Raw genomic sequence first — 17,479 nt, forward strand, 5'->3', positions numbered from 1 at the left:
TCTGAAGATTTCATATCAACAAATGAAATAAGATTTACTAATGCTACAAAACAAGACATGTTCCATTACATCCAGGGCAGGCTTTTACTGACATGATTTACACATTATAATGAGGTTATAAATCTGTTCACATGTTAAGCTATGGCATGAGTGGATAATATCTGTTTCACAAAATGACATTTGTAATTTCACACCAGAATCCCTCACCCAGCCCCTTTAACCCCTTGTCCCTCATACAGACTGGTACGAGCAATTGAGCAATAACAACCCATATAGTCCATAACACCAAAAGTGACTGCCTCCTCTTGCAGGTTGCCCTCGTCCAAGGACAGAGGGGTCATCCCCAGCTCATACTTTGTTTTCATGTACATCCTTTCAACTGCTTCAATATACCTATTTCTTCTGTGCTGTATCCTTCCTTCTTCTTCTGTATACTTATATCATGTGATGTGATACCTTCTTTTTTATGTGTATTAGTTACCCCCAGGGGCAGTTCTTCCATGAAGCAAAGTGAATCACGTTGTTCAGGGCAGCAACAATAAGAGGGAGGCAAGAGACAGCTCCCCTCCTTAAATGTTTTTCTCCTCGCCCCCTCCCCATCTCCCCATCAATAGATGCTTCAATCACCTGCTCTAGGCATTCCAGTGATGGGATCTCCATCCGCCCATCCAGCATCCTGTATCCATTGCTACAGTGGTGCCTCATGTGACCTGTTACATGTTGTCGGGTCACATAAGGCACCGCTGTAGTTAGAGAGGAAGCAGGACTTCACATGTGGCTGGTGATCCCATCGCTAATCTGCTGAGAGTGGGTGAGTAATGCGGCGTCAGTGCAGTACAAACCCGGCATACTGGGGTGCTGAGGGCCAGCTTTGCACACAAATGGGGGCCTTCCTCACAATGTATTGCTTTAGGTGGCAAAAAGTGTAGATCCGGCCCTGGTTACCCCACCTACACAAGCAAGAGCTGTGAATGAGCCCCTTGTGCTTAACCTTAGACATTAGACACAGAAATCTCAAGAGACAGTGGGTCATGCAGCAAGATAACAAACCTAAATACACAAGTCCCTCTGCCAGAAAATGTTTAAACATTTTCTTCTTTATTCATTCTTTTGTTGAATGACTTGTAAATGTTCTTGAATAGCCAAGTCAAAGTCCTGACCTTAATCAAATTGAAATGTTGTGAAAAACTGAAAAGTGAGTGGTTCATGTGAGGAAGCCCATCAACATCCACAACTTCCAAGAGCTGAGGCTGCTTTGTGTGAAGGAATGGGCTAACATTTACACACACACACACACACACACACACACACACACACACACACACACACACACACACACACACACACACACACGGACACACGGACACACGGACACACACACACACACACACAGACACACACACACACACACACACACACACACACACACACACACACACACACACACACACACACACACACACACACACACACACACACACACCTGCACCCTTAAGTGCAATATACCATCCTTCTCGTAGCTTAAATAATCTTTTTAAAGTTTTATTTTTAGTAAACCTCTTTAAATAAAGTTATTCAATGGATTTAATGAATATTTAGGGTAGTTTCAATAAAGGTTAACATAATATATACGGTATGTTATGTACTGAATGTAACCTTGCGGTTACCTAGAGTTCATCTTTAAGGCCCAAGGCTAACACTCTAATATTTATTTGAATATGGAAGAATTGGCAAAAAATCTGTTGAAAGCAGGCTTCATTATGTTATTCATTTTAGTATGGTATTAGAACCACTACACATTTCTACTGGCATTTTTCAAGGTAATGTATAGGTTAGTACATACAATTATGTAGATTATGTCTGGAAAAAAGATGTCATTATCTTGCTGCAAAAAGTGGAGACATTCTGACACCTCAACACACATTAATGGGACTCATATCTGTCAGATCTGTAGGGTCAGTGATTGTTATTGGATCTTCAGGCCCATATGCAATTCACTTTTTCTCTTGAGTTTTCTCCTAGGTGATATTATCACACCTTGTCAATAAAATGCCTTTTAAGCCACCAGCAAGCAAGAACATATTTTTGACAGCACTTTTTCATATACTTTTTGCTACTTATAAAATAACGTAGGCTAAAAAGTTAATTGAATAAGGCCTTGGTTACAATGGCTGCTCTTAAAGGTTTGCAACACTTCTTGCTATATGCGGGAACTGGCCAGCTTTGTTAGTTTCACTCCATCATCTATTAATATTGGTGTCATGCCAGTCCAAACCTTTTAATAACAGATCCATCCTCTTTGGTAATCTGTGTTTCCACTAAATTGGGCAGGTGAACTCTTAAATCTCCACCTGCATAGTTTAGAGCCTGGAAAAAATGAACAGCACCATAAGAAGACAGGAAGGGATTTCATCACTCATTTTGTGTCTTTTGTATCTATTTGTATCTCTCAGACTATGAATAATACAGTTTGCTATATTCTCGCAAACTGCTTTATTTTTTTTATCATTTCTGCTTAAACATTTGTGCAAGTATTAATCTACTGAAATACTTAAGAAGTATTTTTTTCTATGGCAGTTTTTGCATGAGCCTTGTAGAAACACACTGTTTAGCTCCTGGACAAGCAGCATACTTTGCATCATGGAGAGGAAAGATGGGTGGCTGACTGCTCAAATAGCATCCTGCTGCAAAAGCTTCCATTTAAGTGGGCACATAAAATTAAAAAGAAAACTATGCTAGTTGATCTGGGGGGCTGGGCGGTTTAGGTAGCTGCCAAAACAGCCGCTCTCCATTGCTCCTGTGGTCCGCACTGGCCCACTTTCACTTTCGTGACCTCTGGGCCACCACGCTGTAAGGAGAGATTGTGTCTCTCATTCACAGCTTGCAGGGAGGTGGGGGAGGGGCAGGGGGCACGGACAGGGAGAAAGAGCTGCCCAATGGCAGCTCTGGAACCCCTGCAGGAACCCCTTTAGTGGATGTTTTGGACAGGTAATCCCTCTCCCACATGTCTACCTCCGAGATAGCGACAAATAACGTGGCAAATTCCAGGGGGCCATAGCGGGGTGGTGGGGGAGCAGAGAGCGGTGGTGTGGGGACACAGGGGCATGTCACGAGGAAGAGAACATGCCTCTGTGACCCATCTCCCCCCGCCCCTCCCAAGAACCGCCTCGGGTTCTCTTTAAGTTACTGCCGGAATCAAATGGAATTAGGCAACAGTGACCTATTCTGCCAGGCTGCAGCTTTTTTCATTCAGACCAATAAAGCTTCAGGCTTTGCAGATTCAATTTACAAAGTAGAAGTCATGGATTTAAGCCTTTTATGTTTATTTGTTTTAATGGTTGAGAAAGTGATAACATGAATGTTTTCTGGCTTTATAAGACAGTGCTATACTTTACTTTAAATCATGTTGGAATATTTTTACCAGTTATTTGTTTTTTTTAACTGTGATACAACTGCATGGCAATTCCACTGCCATTGCAGCCTTTCTACTGCCTGCAGTGGTTATGTAATTAAAGCACAACAACTGAGTAGGCATATAAAATACTGTATTTTATAATTTGATTTTAAAACTTTTAAACTATAACTTTACATTTCCCTACATGGAATAGTCAAATTGAGGGTGATACCTTTACTTATGAAAGATTCTAAGTTAACTATTCGTCAATGTTACTGTGAGAATGACTTTAAATCTGAAAGCCAAAGCTAAAAGGCTCTTGGAGGTCTAAAAAAAGTCATCCTGCTAAGTGATTGAGATCATGCTGGTACGGTTACCCAACTCTTGAAGGCACATATCAAAAACATACACATACGGCAATAAAAAAAAATGTAATATAAAAAAGTAAAGTACTTTTTTATACTTCATTCATTATCTATGCTGACATGGTGCATGTGAAGATTGTTTATACATTATCATTTTATTGATTTATGGGCTGTTTGCCCATTTTTTGTTTATTTTGCTCATGCCTCGATTCCCTTTGTAGAATCTTTTTTCCTTCCTCCAAAAAAAATGTAATCTCTTGTAAACAGAGGTTGTGTTATAGATTGACTCTCAAGAGGCTAAAGACAGTTACTTAAAAAGAGACTCCGACTAAGAATTGAACTTTATCTCAATCAGTAACTGATACCCCCTTTTACATGAGAAACCTATTCCTTTTCACAAACAGACCATCAAGGGGCGCTTGTATGACTGATATTGTGGTGAAACCCCTCCCACAAGAAACTCTGAGGACCGTGGTACTCCTGGCAGTTTCCTGTCTTTGAACCTTACTGCATTGTGGGAAATAGCTGTTTACAGCTGTTTCCAACTGCCAAAAAAGCATGCACCAGCTACATCACCTGCTAACAGTAAAAATGTCACCATGTAATAAATGTCAGAATGTAAATCAGAGATTTCAAAGATTTTACAACACTGACTATATCATTTATACATAATTATTGTAAACATGAAGCACTTTTTTTATTACATTATTCTCACTGGAGTTCCTCTTTAAGAGCATGAATACCAGCATTTGATGGAGTGGTACTGGCCTAGCTAGATCAGAATTGAGTTTCAGAGATATCCTCATGAAAAACAGGGAACACTAAATCAACAGCAAATATGTTTATAAGCAATCCAGCTCTGTTCTAATAATTTAAAAAATGAATATACAAGCCTGAGACCAGTTCAATGTTTCATATACATCTGCAACATGGTGACTATGCTGCCAGCACAATGGGTAGTTGGCTAGTTCTTTGGCCTTGCAGAGTAACAGTCTAAGGTTTGTATCCTGGCCAGTTAAAAATCAGCTGTTCTCCACAGGTTCTCACTGACTTCCCCTGATGTTATGTAGTATATTTTGAATATCTCATTTGTGGCAGTTTCCTCACACCTATCTTTTATATTAGTCTTGCACTGTTCTTTCATATTACATTTTACCTGTGTATTCAGATTGAAGGATATTTGCATATAGCAATATATTTACAAATAGTTTATCCCCCTGGATGTTGTCAGATTAAATAACAGATTGCACATACGGCTTTGTAATGGTTTTCAAATATTGCAATTGTCTTAGACTGGTCTTCTTTATGTTTAATTTAGATGGAATTTATTATGTAAATATCAATTCTTATCTGGGGAAAACTTGTGAATTAAATACTCCAGAGTACTGTTCCATATTAGTTATGTCTAACTTTATTATCCATAATAGCCTCACATTGTTTATGAAGCAATTTAGTAGCTAAAATAGGTCAAAAGGAAGTTATGGCTCTACTAAGAGGACATTTTATACCAGTGGAGCACAAATTGCTACTATACTTCATAGAGCCAAATTAATCCATGCCATGCACTGATGAGGATCAACCAATCCGAAACAGTCTGTATGCATGTTGGATTATTATGGCTCTGTACAAATTAACAAGCTGACACATCATTGCATTCCAGCGGTTCTGGAGGTGTGTTTAGCTTATAAGGGCAACAATGGTTAATTTGCATATATTCAGCAGTGATGCACTGGGAGACATCTCAAGCTCACTCCAACCTGAATTATCGCAAATTCTTTCTGTTTTAAGAAAGCAAACTTTTGTTTTCCATACTAAGAGAAGAAATGCATTATGACAGCTAGAAAAGAAAACTACTGGTAATCTATTTTCTGCTGGAAAGAACATAACAAGAATTTAGATATGCCTATCTTATTAGAGATAAGGTGAGCAATAAGATTGCTGGAAAGTGAAAAAGAAGACTATGCTCTATTTATAAGCCTTTTTCTACCAATAAACTAGAGGTTGCTACCATGTTACCTGTTCAAAATCATCCTTGGCTGAAGGCAGATCAGATGCTAAACTAGGGTCTCCAAGACACTTTTCTGTCCTTTCTCCATGAACCATGGTGGTCTTCACAACTTTGCTGACCTTACGTCCTTCCACAGGTTCAACTTCGAATACTGATGACGAAACTCGGGGCTCAGAAAATGAAATCTGGTGACACAATTTTACTTTTTAACTCTTTTTATTTGCCACAGCACTGAATTGTGCTTCAGCCGTTAAATCTACCGTGTTAAAAGTAGAAGCATCAGTTTCCATGTCTCTAGACCTCCTCCTAAGGTGGGACTTGAGTTACTGAAGTTGGCAGACACAGCAACAATGGACATTAGCTGCCTGTACATGCTCACAGGGATAACATTATTTCTACCGATGGGCCCAAACCTTGCAGCACTTTGTATTTACAGATACGTGCTACATAAATGCGCTATAGCTCAATAACACATTCCATCACAAACTGCTCTTTACACTGATATTTACAGAGGACAACAGAAATGTAGATAGTTGTGAACATGGGCCTATTCAATTCTTTAGTCCCTGAATGATCAAAACAGAAATAAAAACTTGGATACAAGTAGGCTATGCTTTACCTTCGTGTAGACAGTAGCCAATGATTTACCAGTATGAGCATTTGGGAACAATGAGGTGTACACTTTCAACAGAGAAGTGGTCTGGAGCTACACTGCAACCAAGGATTTGTCTCCTGTGAATAGGCCCACCCTGCCCTCCATAAGGTTAATACACTTCAGTAAGGAAGTGCAGTACAAGTTGAGAATGTTAAAAGCTGTGATATTGTGTTGCAGACAGTTCAGTCCCATGAGTCTCTTCTGTCTCATGACATAATTTGACATAACTATCAAAAAATAACTGACAAATACACATAAAACAATGCATAAGCACCAATCCAAACTTATAATACAAAACTATGACTAAAAATAAATGTGCAAAGAATAAATGTTGGTATTGCACACCTGCTATAAATTAAAGAAAAACTATCAACAAGAGGACTTGGTGCTATATCTATGAAGAGACATGGAATGTAGAATGAGGGATGTGGAAACCTTGGTTGGAATTGCTTGAAAGTGTTGTATACTCAGGGCTTTTCAACTCTGTCCTCAAGTACCACCAACAGTGCATGTTTTGCAGAAAACCACAAACATGCACAGGTGAGGTAATTAGTGTCTCAGCAGAGCTGATTAACTGCCTCTGTGGATTTCCACTAAACATGCACTGTTGGTGGTACTTGAGGACAGGGTTGAAAAGCCCTGCTTTAAAGGACACCTGAACTGAGAGGGGTATGGAGACTGCCATATGTATTTCCTTTTAAGCAATTGCCATATTTATTTCCTTTTAAGCAATACCTGTTGCCCGGCTGTCCTGCTGATCCTCTACCTCTAATACTTTTAGTAATAGACCCTGAACAAGCATGCAGCAAATGAGGTGTGTCTGACATTTTTTTACAGACAAGAGTAGCTTGTTTCTGGGGTGATTCAGACACTATTGCAGCCAAATAGATAAGCAGAGTGGCCAGGCAACTGGCAATTTTTAAAGGAAATACATATGGCAACCTCCATATTCTTCTCACGTCAGTTGTCCTTTAAGCAAATCCAACCAAGGTGTGCATATCACTAAATCTACATTTCAAAAATAAATGTGCAGTCTGAATAAACCAATTTGTCATTATGTTTCAGCAGTATTTTAATTCTCTGATTGTATACTTGAATAGAAACTGACCAGCTTTTAGTGTGGAATTCACACTAACAGGTTATATACAGCAAATGGCTTAGTAAATGGTTTATGTAATCCATTATCAAAATGCAGAAATTAACCTGCTTAATGAAACCAATGCTGCATGATACAGTAGGAGATTGTGTGCTAAATTAAAACACAGAGAATGTGAAATGCCTCCACAATATTTCAGGTCATATTTATTTAAATGACACAGTCTCCAATAATTAGGACCTCTGCCACATGAATACATTCACAATGTTTCATTCAATTATGCATTCATTATAAGATAATGATTAATAATTGTGTTTTTATTAAACGCCCAAGGAAGGATTATGTTTTAACCAGATTAATAAGCATCTATTATGTATGACCATTTTAATTCATAATGGAATCTGGTTGGCATTTTAGATGCCCCTGTCTCCTGTATAATTTATCATGATGCTTCCTACCTGTAAGTATGATTGTTTAATAAAAAAAAGTTTGAAATTATTTACATGTAGGATTCATTTTTGTGGTGTACTGAATATTGTGAGATCTAATGCATATGCCTGTTATTTACATGTACAGATTTAGGAGTGTGTCAGAGAATGTAAGGATCACAAGGTAGTGCTAAGAAATGGCACTGTTGTTGGGTCTATGTACTTTCCCTGTCAGCTGATCATATTTAATAGACAGAAGACTAAGGAACCGCCAGGATCATGTGATTTTTAATCCACACCCACTCATAATAAAGCGGTCATACGATCTCCCACTATCAGTCAGTCATGAATGTCAGACAGCTCTGAATTCCATACATGAATCTTGTAGAATCTTGATATATTTGGAGTTACCTCAGATTGCTCACTGTCACTCTTGAGAATGGTACGTTTAACCACCTTTGAAACAGAGTCTCCCTCTTCTATGGTCAGAGGCTCCTGTGCTGCTCCCTGTGCCACAACTTCTTCCTTCTCTGTCCCATCAGGTAAAACAAATCTTCTAATAATTTTCCTGGTCACCTGTGTATGTAAAGCAGAACATTTGTATATACTGCCCTTGGGTTGGAAACCAGTGTGAAATATAGAACTTAAAGGGAACCAGCGAGAACGTTCTCTAAAAAATGAAAAGAGATGTCATACATACCTGGGGCTTCCTCCAGCCTCATAAGCCTGGATTGCTCCCACGCCACCATCCTCCACTGCTTCTATCGCTGGTACCGGGTCCCGTCAATTCCGCCAGATGCTGACAGTCTTCCGCATGCCCAGGGGCTCCCTCCAGCTCTGTACGCATGCACCTGCGCAGTACCGAGGGAGCGCACTGCGCTTGCGTCGACTGGCTTGACTGGCCGAAATGATGGGACCCGGTACTGGCAGACAGAGGCAGCGGAGAAAGGCGGTGTGGGAGCGATCCAGGCTTATGGGGCTGGAGGAAGCCCCAGGTATGTATAACATCTTTTTATCTTGGTCTCTGGTTCTCTTTAAGTCTTCTTTTACACATCACAGAAAAAAATACTTTTGTAAAAAGGCAAATTATGTCACTCTCTTGAGGGGTCTTTAAGACCCTTATGGGTTTTACAATCCACCCACTTATGTATATTGCATGTATAATACAGACTTATCTTTGAAGTTGAATTCTGTTCAAAGCCTCTACCACAAAGTGACAGAAGGCTTCTTTTAGACATTGGTTGTGAAACGCAGCTCAATCAGCCCAGAAACCTCACTCAGAGGCACTTACCCAACCTCTAGAGAGAGTACAGAAAACCCTTTTAAGGTTCAAAGTTTTCAGTTTACAGTAAGTTGCACTTTACAGATTGCCCTTTTTTTCAAGAAGGAGAGAAAAAAGACATGCATGTTTTCTTATCTCTTCATCTTGCTACCATAAAAAAAGATAGTCTGCAATCATTGGCAATTATACAGTTTCAACAGCTAGAAAAGAGAGCTCCAGAGCTAGGCAGGGCTAAGCGACCAGAGCACATGACCTGGATGGGCGAAAGGTGACCCCAGACATCCCGATAGGTCAACTTAGGTCAAAGGTGTCAAAAAAAGGCGGGCTGGAATCTGCTAGCCTTTGATATGGTCAGGGCAGACAAAGGGACTTCCTTTCAATCCAAGGGATCAGCAGAGCAGCACCCACCCTCACACAGCAGCAACTGCAAGGTTCTCGGACAGGCAGACACACACGCTTCCCCCCTACTAAGGACACAGTAAGGACTTTTTCTATAGATTGGGGGGCCTGGACGTGGGCAGCCATGGAGGCAGCAGCATTGGCAGAACTTTTGGACAGAATCAAGAGGCAGGCCGCAGCAGGAGGCATGGGGTGGATTGAGGGACAGATGGGGTACTTGGATGTGCAGGAGGGCCGTGCCCCCGTCTTACCTCAGTCTAGAAGGCGCAGGGCCCCCTCCAGATTCAGCCCGTCAGGGTCCCCAGCCAGGCAGGGTGCTCCAGGGTCCGGAATAACGCACAGTCCAGGCATTCACGAGGGCCCACACAGCCACCCCCCCTCAAAACCCCCCTCCCGCAGCAGCCCGGAGCCTAACTGCTCCATCCCTGGCCAGGCCCGAGGCAAGTCCTCCTCCAGGTCCAACCCCCCTGGCCCTACCACAAGAGGCCAGAAAAGAAAAGCCAAGCCTCAGAAAAAGGCCGCCGCCAACACTTCCTCCAGGCCCCGGGGCAAGTCGGGGCGCAGTGCAGGTGCCCCGGAAGCCTCCGGCGCCGACAGCCGGCTTTCCCCGCCGAAAAACACCAGAGCGGGCAGGGCTAAGAAGCATGGCGCATCCGCGCCTTCCGCCCATCTCCAAAGCGGGCTTCAGCAAAATGGCGTCGACCCGGAAGTCCACGGGGTCGACCCAGAAGTTACCTGCCCCACGCCACCGCACCTCCCTGCGGACGCGACCTTTTTCCCGCAGCCATCACCCAACTGCACACTCGTACATTACCCGGTGGATGCGGAGATTCATCCGCGTCCACCCTCCATCAGCGCATGCGTTAATTGCCCCGGGGACGCGGATTTCCGTCCGCATCCACCCTCCGCCAGCGCGCCCCCTGCTGGGGACACCCCAGAACCGCCTCTCCCCTCCTCTACACTGCATGAGCAAGCCAGCGATCACCCGGGAGGCCCCCGGGGGGTCATGCCAGTGGATGCCCGCGCCTCCCCAGCGCGGCTCCCGCCCCCACAACAACGCCAAGCAGCCGGCCCCCTGCATCCACCCCCACAACAATGCCAAGCAGCGGCTGGATGCCCCCAGCCCCCCCTGGTCCCCCTCCTGCCCCTCCCCCCCCGGCCCACTCATGCCGGGGCCCCTGTCCCCGGCAGTATCCCAGCCCACAGCCGGCCCACAAAATACCACTCCAAGGGGAGAGGCAAGGGGGACACGGGCCGACAGACAAGGAGAAGTCGGATGGAAAAAACCCAAAGGGGAGGGGCAGAACGTTCCCGGAGTGGCAGAGGAGACAGAACAGCTAAGGCAGGCTCCGGCCGGGGCCGTGCTCACAAGGAGACACGCACGAGTAACAGAACTACAAGCAGGTCGCAGATGGCAGGCTCCCGGGGGAGCGGTGCTCGAAAACAGCGAGGTCAAGATGACGCGGTGGAGGCTCCGGGCGCATCGCAGGAGCAACGCACAGGGGAGACCGCAGGCTCTCGGATGTGTGGAAGGGGTAGCGGCACTCCTACTACCGCAGGTGCACCAGGCTATGGAGCAAGGCATCGGACACCCCCTGGAGCAAGATGCTCGGGGTAGAGGGTCACCGGGAACAGGATCAGTGGCGCCTATGGCGACAGACTCAGGTGAGGAGATCACCACAGGAGTCGAGACTGAGGAAGAATGTTTATTCGATGAGTATTGCATGAGGGGGGCCAGCAGGGGTATTTACCAAATAATCCCTAACCGGCCTTTCCGACTAATGATACACTATCCAACCCACTATGGTCAGCTCAGATGAGTCTGTTGCAAAACATGAGGGAAATGATAGCAGGGATGCAGAACAGGTCGCAGGGGGAAGCCACTAGCGGGGTATCGGACAGGAATCTCAGGAGCCGCAGCGGCTCAAGCCCCGCTAGCACAAGCGCCGACGCGGCCTCATGCACAAGCGGTAAAAAACGCTCGCGGGAGCAGAAGCTCTCGGACAGGAGCCGCAGTTGCTCAAGCGCCAGCAGCACCAGCGCAGACAGGACCTCGCGCGCAAGCGACAGAAAACGGCCACGTAGAGGTAAGGTGTCAGACGCAGCAAAAAGAAACACCTATGTGGTATACGAAGGCCCCCTAGGTACTCATTTAAAAAAGAAACAAAAGAAGAAAGTGTGGAAACGGGAATACTTTGACATATTCTCACTCCTTTCCCTGGACCGTTTCCCACTAGAGAAATGGGAAAGGGGCAAGGAGCATCGTAGGAGCAAGGACGAGTTTAGGAGGAGGGTCAGACTAATCCCTAGAACCTTTATGAACTGGTTACAGGCATTTGTCACAATGGGGAGCATAATCGGGGAAAAGACACCGGAATTATGCTCCTCCCTCTTCTGCTACTTAGACAGCATAATAGATGCATATCGCGCTTATGGGGGGACAGCGTGGCTGAAGTACGATGAACAATATCGCCAGCGTATGGCTGTCTGGCCCTCATTGGGGTGGGACCAAAAAGACCTTCCCCTATGGACTCGTCTTTTCACAGATCCTAAAGCAACCTCGTCGGGATCGACTGGAGCACAGGGGGGATGCGGGTACAGTGTACTGCGAGGTAACCAACCCCCCTTTTCAGGGGCAGCCGGCGGTCCCCAGTCAGGGTCGTCGGCATTGCGTAAGAGCGGGGCTTGCTGGCTTTACAACAATGGCGCATGCAAATGGGGCACTAGCTGCCGCTACAAGCACGAATGCTCCGCCTGCGGCGGGCTCAACCATACTTGGGAGAAGTGCTACGAAAGGTTCCGAACAGGGCAAAAACCTCACGAACAGGGTGGAAAAGGGGAGGTCACCGGTGAGCATCGCAGAGATGCAGCCATGGCTAGATAAATACCCCAATAGAGAGAATGCAGACCTGCTGAAACACGGTTTCACTAACGGCTTTCGAATACCTTCACGGACCACTTCACCAACAACGCATTGCAAAAACCTAAAATCAGCCCTCCAGTTTCCGCACATAGTACAGCAGAAAATAGACAAGGAGGTAGAATTGGGAAGAATGGTTGGACCTTTCAAAACTCCCCCCATCCCCAACCTTCACATTTCTCCCCTAGGGGTCATGCCAAAGAGGGAACCGGGCAAATTTCGCATGATCCACCACCTCTCCCACCCAAAGGGGGAGTCGGTGAATGATGGGATAAGCGCTGAACTGTCGGCAGTGACATACACGAGATTCGACCAGGCTACAGCCTTAGTCAAGGACATGGGAAGAGGGGCACTCATGGCAAAGGTAGATATCGAATTGGCCTTCCGGTTACTGACGGTTCACCAAGATAGTCTTCACTTGTTGGGCTGCCAATGGGGCGGGGGGTACTACATAGACTGCTGCCTCCCTATGGGGTGCGCTATATCTTGCGCTTATTTTGAGGCTTTTAGCTCGTTTTTGGAGTGGGTAGTGCGGAAAAGATCCAGCCTAAGGGGCACTACCTGGATGATTTCCTGTGTGTGGGCCCAGCTAAGTCAGAGGACTGTGCAATAATGTTGGCAACATTAGAGGATTCCTTTCAGGAGTTTGGGGTGCCCCTAGCGCCAGAAAAGACTGAGGGCCCCACTGAGGTGATCAGGTTCCTGGGAATCGAGATCGACTCAAGGGCAATGGAATACAGACTCCCACAGGACAAATTGGCAGACTTACGAGGAGAGGTAACAAGGGCAATAACAGCTAAGAAAATAACACTAAGGGCACTGCAGTCGTTGTTGGGGAAGCTGAACTTTGCATGCAACGTTATGCCGATGGGCAGGATTTTCTGTAGGAGACTGGCCTTTATGACAGCGGGGGTCACAAACCCGCAGCACCGTGTTAGGATAAAGGCGGAGGGTAAGGAGGATCTGAGGGTGTGGAAACACTTCCTAGATGATTACAATGGGAGAACGCTGTGGTTGGAGAAGCAGATGGGCAGCGAGCAGTTGGAGCTGTTCACTGATGCGTCCGGTAGTATCGGGTTTGGGGCATATTTTCAGGGACAATGGAGCCACGGCCGGTGGCCACCGGCTTGGCGCAGGTCCCCACTGATAAGGAACTTGGCCCTACTAGAATTCTTTCCGCTGGTAGTCGCGGCAGAAGTATGGGGCCCAGCGCTGGCAAATAAAGACGTGGTTTTTAATACCGACAATATGGCGGTGGTATCGGTGGTGAACAAACTGACATCCAGCTCGGGGCCGGTGGTCAACCTAGTCAGGCACTTTGTATTGCAATGCCTAAGGCACAACATCAAATTCAGAGCCGTCCATCTACCGGGAATATCTAACGGTATAGCAGATGCCTTATCTCGTTTTCAGCTGGAACGTTTCCGGGAACTGGCTCCTCAATCGCATGCCCTACCGGTACAGGTACCACAACACCTCTGGGACATCATTTCGCCATAATGGCGGGCTGGGTTAGGCAATCACTAGCAGAGAGTACATGGAGGGTGTATTCCCGGGTATGGATACAGTGGGCGGAGTTTCAGGCTAGGTCAGGACCAACTCACGCAGGCTGGGGAACAGACAGGGGGCTCCTCCTCGCATTTTTAGGTGAAATGTTCCAGAGAGGCTGTTCGCCGGCAACGGTAGACATGAGCATGGCGGCGCTAGCCTTCATGTTCAAGCTCAAAGGGGGTGGTGATATAACAAAAGACTTCCTTTTGCGACATGCAACAAAAGGTTTTCGCAGGGGCCCAAAAGCCGCGGACAAAAGACGTCCCATTACTCTCCCGCTACTCAGGGATATCATGGTCTGCATGGGTAATGTGTGTCGGGATGAACACGAAAAGAAGTTGTTCAGCCTAGCCTTCTCAATAGCCTTCCACGGGGCCCTACGCCTGGGGGAGTTGGTTAGCCAGCGTACAAAGGACCGGGGGGGGGGGGGTTACAGGTCACGGACGTTTCCATGGGAAGAGAGGCCCTGTTCATCCACATACCAAAATCCAAGACAGATCAGAGGGGAAAAGGGGCGACATTGACGTTGAGGGTAAGGCCTGGATGCCCCACGTGCCCTCTCGGTCTCTTTACGCAATTTAGGGGGGAACACCCAACAGGGGGAGGACCACTGCTACAGCACAAAGATGGGTCAGCCCTTTCCCGCTATCAATTTGTTGCAGTACTTAAGCGCTGCTTGACTTATGTTGGTTGCAGATCAGAGGACTACGGATCTCATTCGTTCCGCATTGGGGCCGCCACAGAGGGGTGGCAAGGGGCCTGAGTGATCAGAGGCTTTGCAAATTGGGCAGATGGAAATCAGGGAGGTTCAAGTTATACATCCGCCCGCACTTAGTAGAACAATACTAGGGTAATAGGGGGGGGGGGGGGCTTAAGGGAAGGAAGGTCGACATACAAGATATATTGATACTAAAAAAAAAAAAAAATCTAAATGTATCCAATTGTTGCCTTCACAGATACACCCAAGCCCAGATGCAAGGTATAGATAGTGGGGCACTCCTACATGGTATGGGCGGAACGGCGGGCAACTCAGCGCAACGGGGGAAGGAATTTGAGCATGAGTACAGAAGACGCAGAGGTGCACTGGTTTGGGTACCCGGGCCTTACGCTAGAAAGACTTAAATTGAAATTTGGCCGGCTGACACGGCTTTGGGGACCTCCTGATGTGCTAATGCTGCATATAGGAGGGAATGACCTGGGCTGGTTTTCAACTTACGACCTAATGACGGATCTAAAATACTTCATGGTGAGAGTTTGGGATCTCTGCCCCGGGGTGGTGGTGGTCTGGTCAGAAATGATACCCAGAATGCGGTGGCGCCCCCCCGGTCCCATACGCAAAAATCAACCGAGCCCGTTGGAAGGTAAACAAAGCCATTGCCAAATTTGTATGCAAAAGAGGGGGATTGTCAGTTCGACACAAGCTACTGGAAAAGGACTCTTCTTTCTTCAGGCACAATGGCGTCCATCTTAACGATGTCGGGAACGAGGCGTTCCTGTTTGGGCTGAGGGAGGCTGCGGAAGCTGCCCTCAGCGTGTGGCGGGGCATTCGGGGTTGAGGCTCAACTCCCAGAATGCGGTGGCGGGTCCTCTGTAAGGCCGACTTGGAGGCATAATCACAACAAGGACGGAATACAGTTACCCGCAGAGCTGAGATGGAACATGACTTGCGGCTACTTTGGTGATGGCGGCCTTGTCAGGGGACTCTGCAACGAGATGATTGATGTTGCCGAAATAAGAAGAAAAGGAAAGCTGGTTATGTGAAATAGTGATTGTTTGTAGAGAAATTGATTATTGTATACTAAGACTTTTTTAGGATTGGAATGTAACCAGCAAATAATGTTAATAAAAGCTGTGGCCTTGGTATTCCAGATAATTGTCACAGCCTGGTGTTTACAGGGGAAGGGGAACCTATAGGGCTTATCCGGGTCAAGAGAGCTGCAGAGCTGGGCAGGGCTAAGCGACCAGAGCACATGACCTGGATGGGCGAAAGGTGACCCCAGACATCCCGATAGGTCAACTTAGGTCAAAGGTGTCAAACAAAGGCGGGCAGGAATCTGCTAGCCTTTGATATGGTCAGGGCAGACAAAGGGACTTCCTTTCAATCCAAGGGATCAGCAGAGCAGCACCCACCCTCCCACCCGTCAGAAACAGCAGGGGTAGGGGGAATGGGGCAGGGGAGGTAGCTATTCTGTCACAGCAGGGCGGGTCCTCTGTAAGGCCGACTTGGAGGCATAATCACAACAAGGTTTAATAAAAGCTGTGGCCTTGGTATTCCAGATAATTGTCACAGCCTGGTGTTTACAGGGGAAGGGGAACCTATGGGGCTTATCCGGGTCATGCTCTTAAAGCGAATCTGTGGTGTACCAAAACAAATTATAGTCCCGGAGGGAAAGAAAAGTTATACTGATGTTGCAGCATTTTTTTTTTTTTATTTTTTTTTTACATACTTCTTTCTTGATTTTAAAGAGTAACTGTTCGGCATAAAATCAGAAATCAATTCTCTATTTGTATCTGATAAACAAGTAATAAGGATGCTAACCGGGCAATCCAAAAGTTAAAAATCACTCTAACTTTTCTTCTCAATAGACTATAATTTACCAGGTCCCCTGACTCTTAGTTGGTACATCTGCCGCAAAAGAAAAGTTGCAGTGCATAACCAATGCAGCCTAATTGGCTGAAGTTTCTTTCACTCCCATTTTCCCCCCCCCTAACCTTTTCCTCTTTGATTGGCCAATATTTCTTGTGCTGAGAAGCTGAGAAAGGAACTCAGCTGAAATCCGATCCATACAAATAAACCAAGTCTGCGTGCGCTGCTTGGATTATGGGGTCATTAGTCTCCCAGCAGCGATCGTCACTAGGAGATTGTTAGACGGCGAAACCGCTGTTTATTTAGTCTGTAAAGCGATGCGATCTATGGCAGCACTGTACTGGGGACAGCCGTATAACACGGCTATTCCCCTGGGAGGCAGGAGAGCAATCAGCTCTCATTGGCTGAAAACTATGACATCTGATCACTGTCATAGGCTGGCTAGGGGAGGGAGGGATTGGGAAATAGAAAAAAATGTATTAGAAAAGTAAACAGAAAAATATTTGTGGAAAAATAAACAAACATTGGGGGACTGATCACAGCCCACCAACAGAGAGCTCTGTTGGTGGGCAGAAAAAGGTAGGAATCACTTGTGTGCTGAGTTGTGTGGCCCTGCAGTGAGGCCTTAAAGCTACAGTGGCCTATTTTGTAAAAAATGGCCTGGTGTTTAGGGGGGGTTTAAGCCCGTGGTCCTTAACCTTCCTGGCGGTAACCCCAAACATAGTTCGGGGTAAGCCGAGCAGGAGGTTTTCTCAGGCCCTGCTGGGCCGATCTGCGTAATTTTTTTTGCTGAA

The 17,479-nt window shown here is 46.0% G+C and overlaps 1 protein-coding gene across 34 annotated transcripts in view; it reads right to left on the minus strand.

The window, feature by feature from the left end:
- ANK2 (ankyrin 2) overlaps nt 1-17,479 on the minus strand; it is a 700,071-nt gene that overhangs the window by 4,979 nt on the left and 677,613 nt on the right. For 32 of the 34 annotated variants that reach the window (XM_068281027.1, XM_068281066.1, XM_068280997.1 and 29 more), the window contains 3 exons: nt 8,358-8,522; nt 5,776-5,952; nt 2,276-2,367 (listed from right to left, as the gene is read on the minus strand). In XM_068281027.1, the coding sequence (XP_068137128.1) occupies nt 2,276-2,367; nt 5,776-5,952; nt 8,358-8,522 (434 nt within the window). The remainder of the gene's footprint in view (nt 1-2,275; nt 2,368-5,775; nt 5,953-8,357; nt 8,523-17,479) is intronic. The other 2 variants (XM_068281112.1, XM_068281120.1) reach the window with 2 other exon arrangements.

This window comes from Hyperolius riggenbachi, chromosome 1, assembly GCF_040937935.1.
Source record: "Hyperolius riggenbachi isolate aHypRig1 chromosome 1, aHypRig1.pri, whole genome shotgun sequence".
NCBI lineage: Eukaryota > Metazoa > Chordata > Amphibia > Anura > Hyperoliidae > Hyperolius > Hyperolius riggenbachi.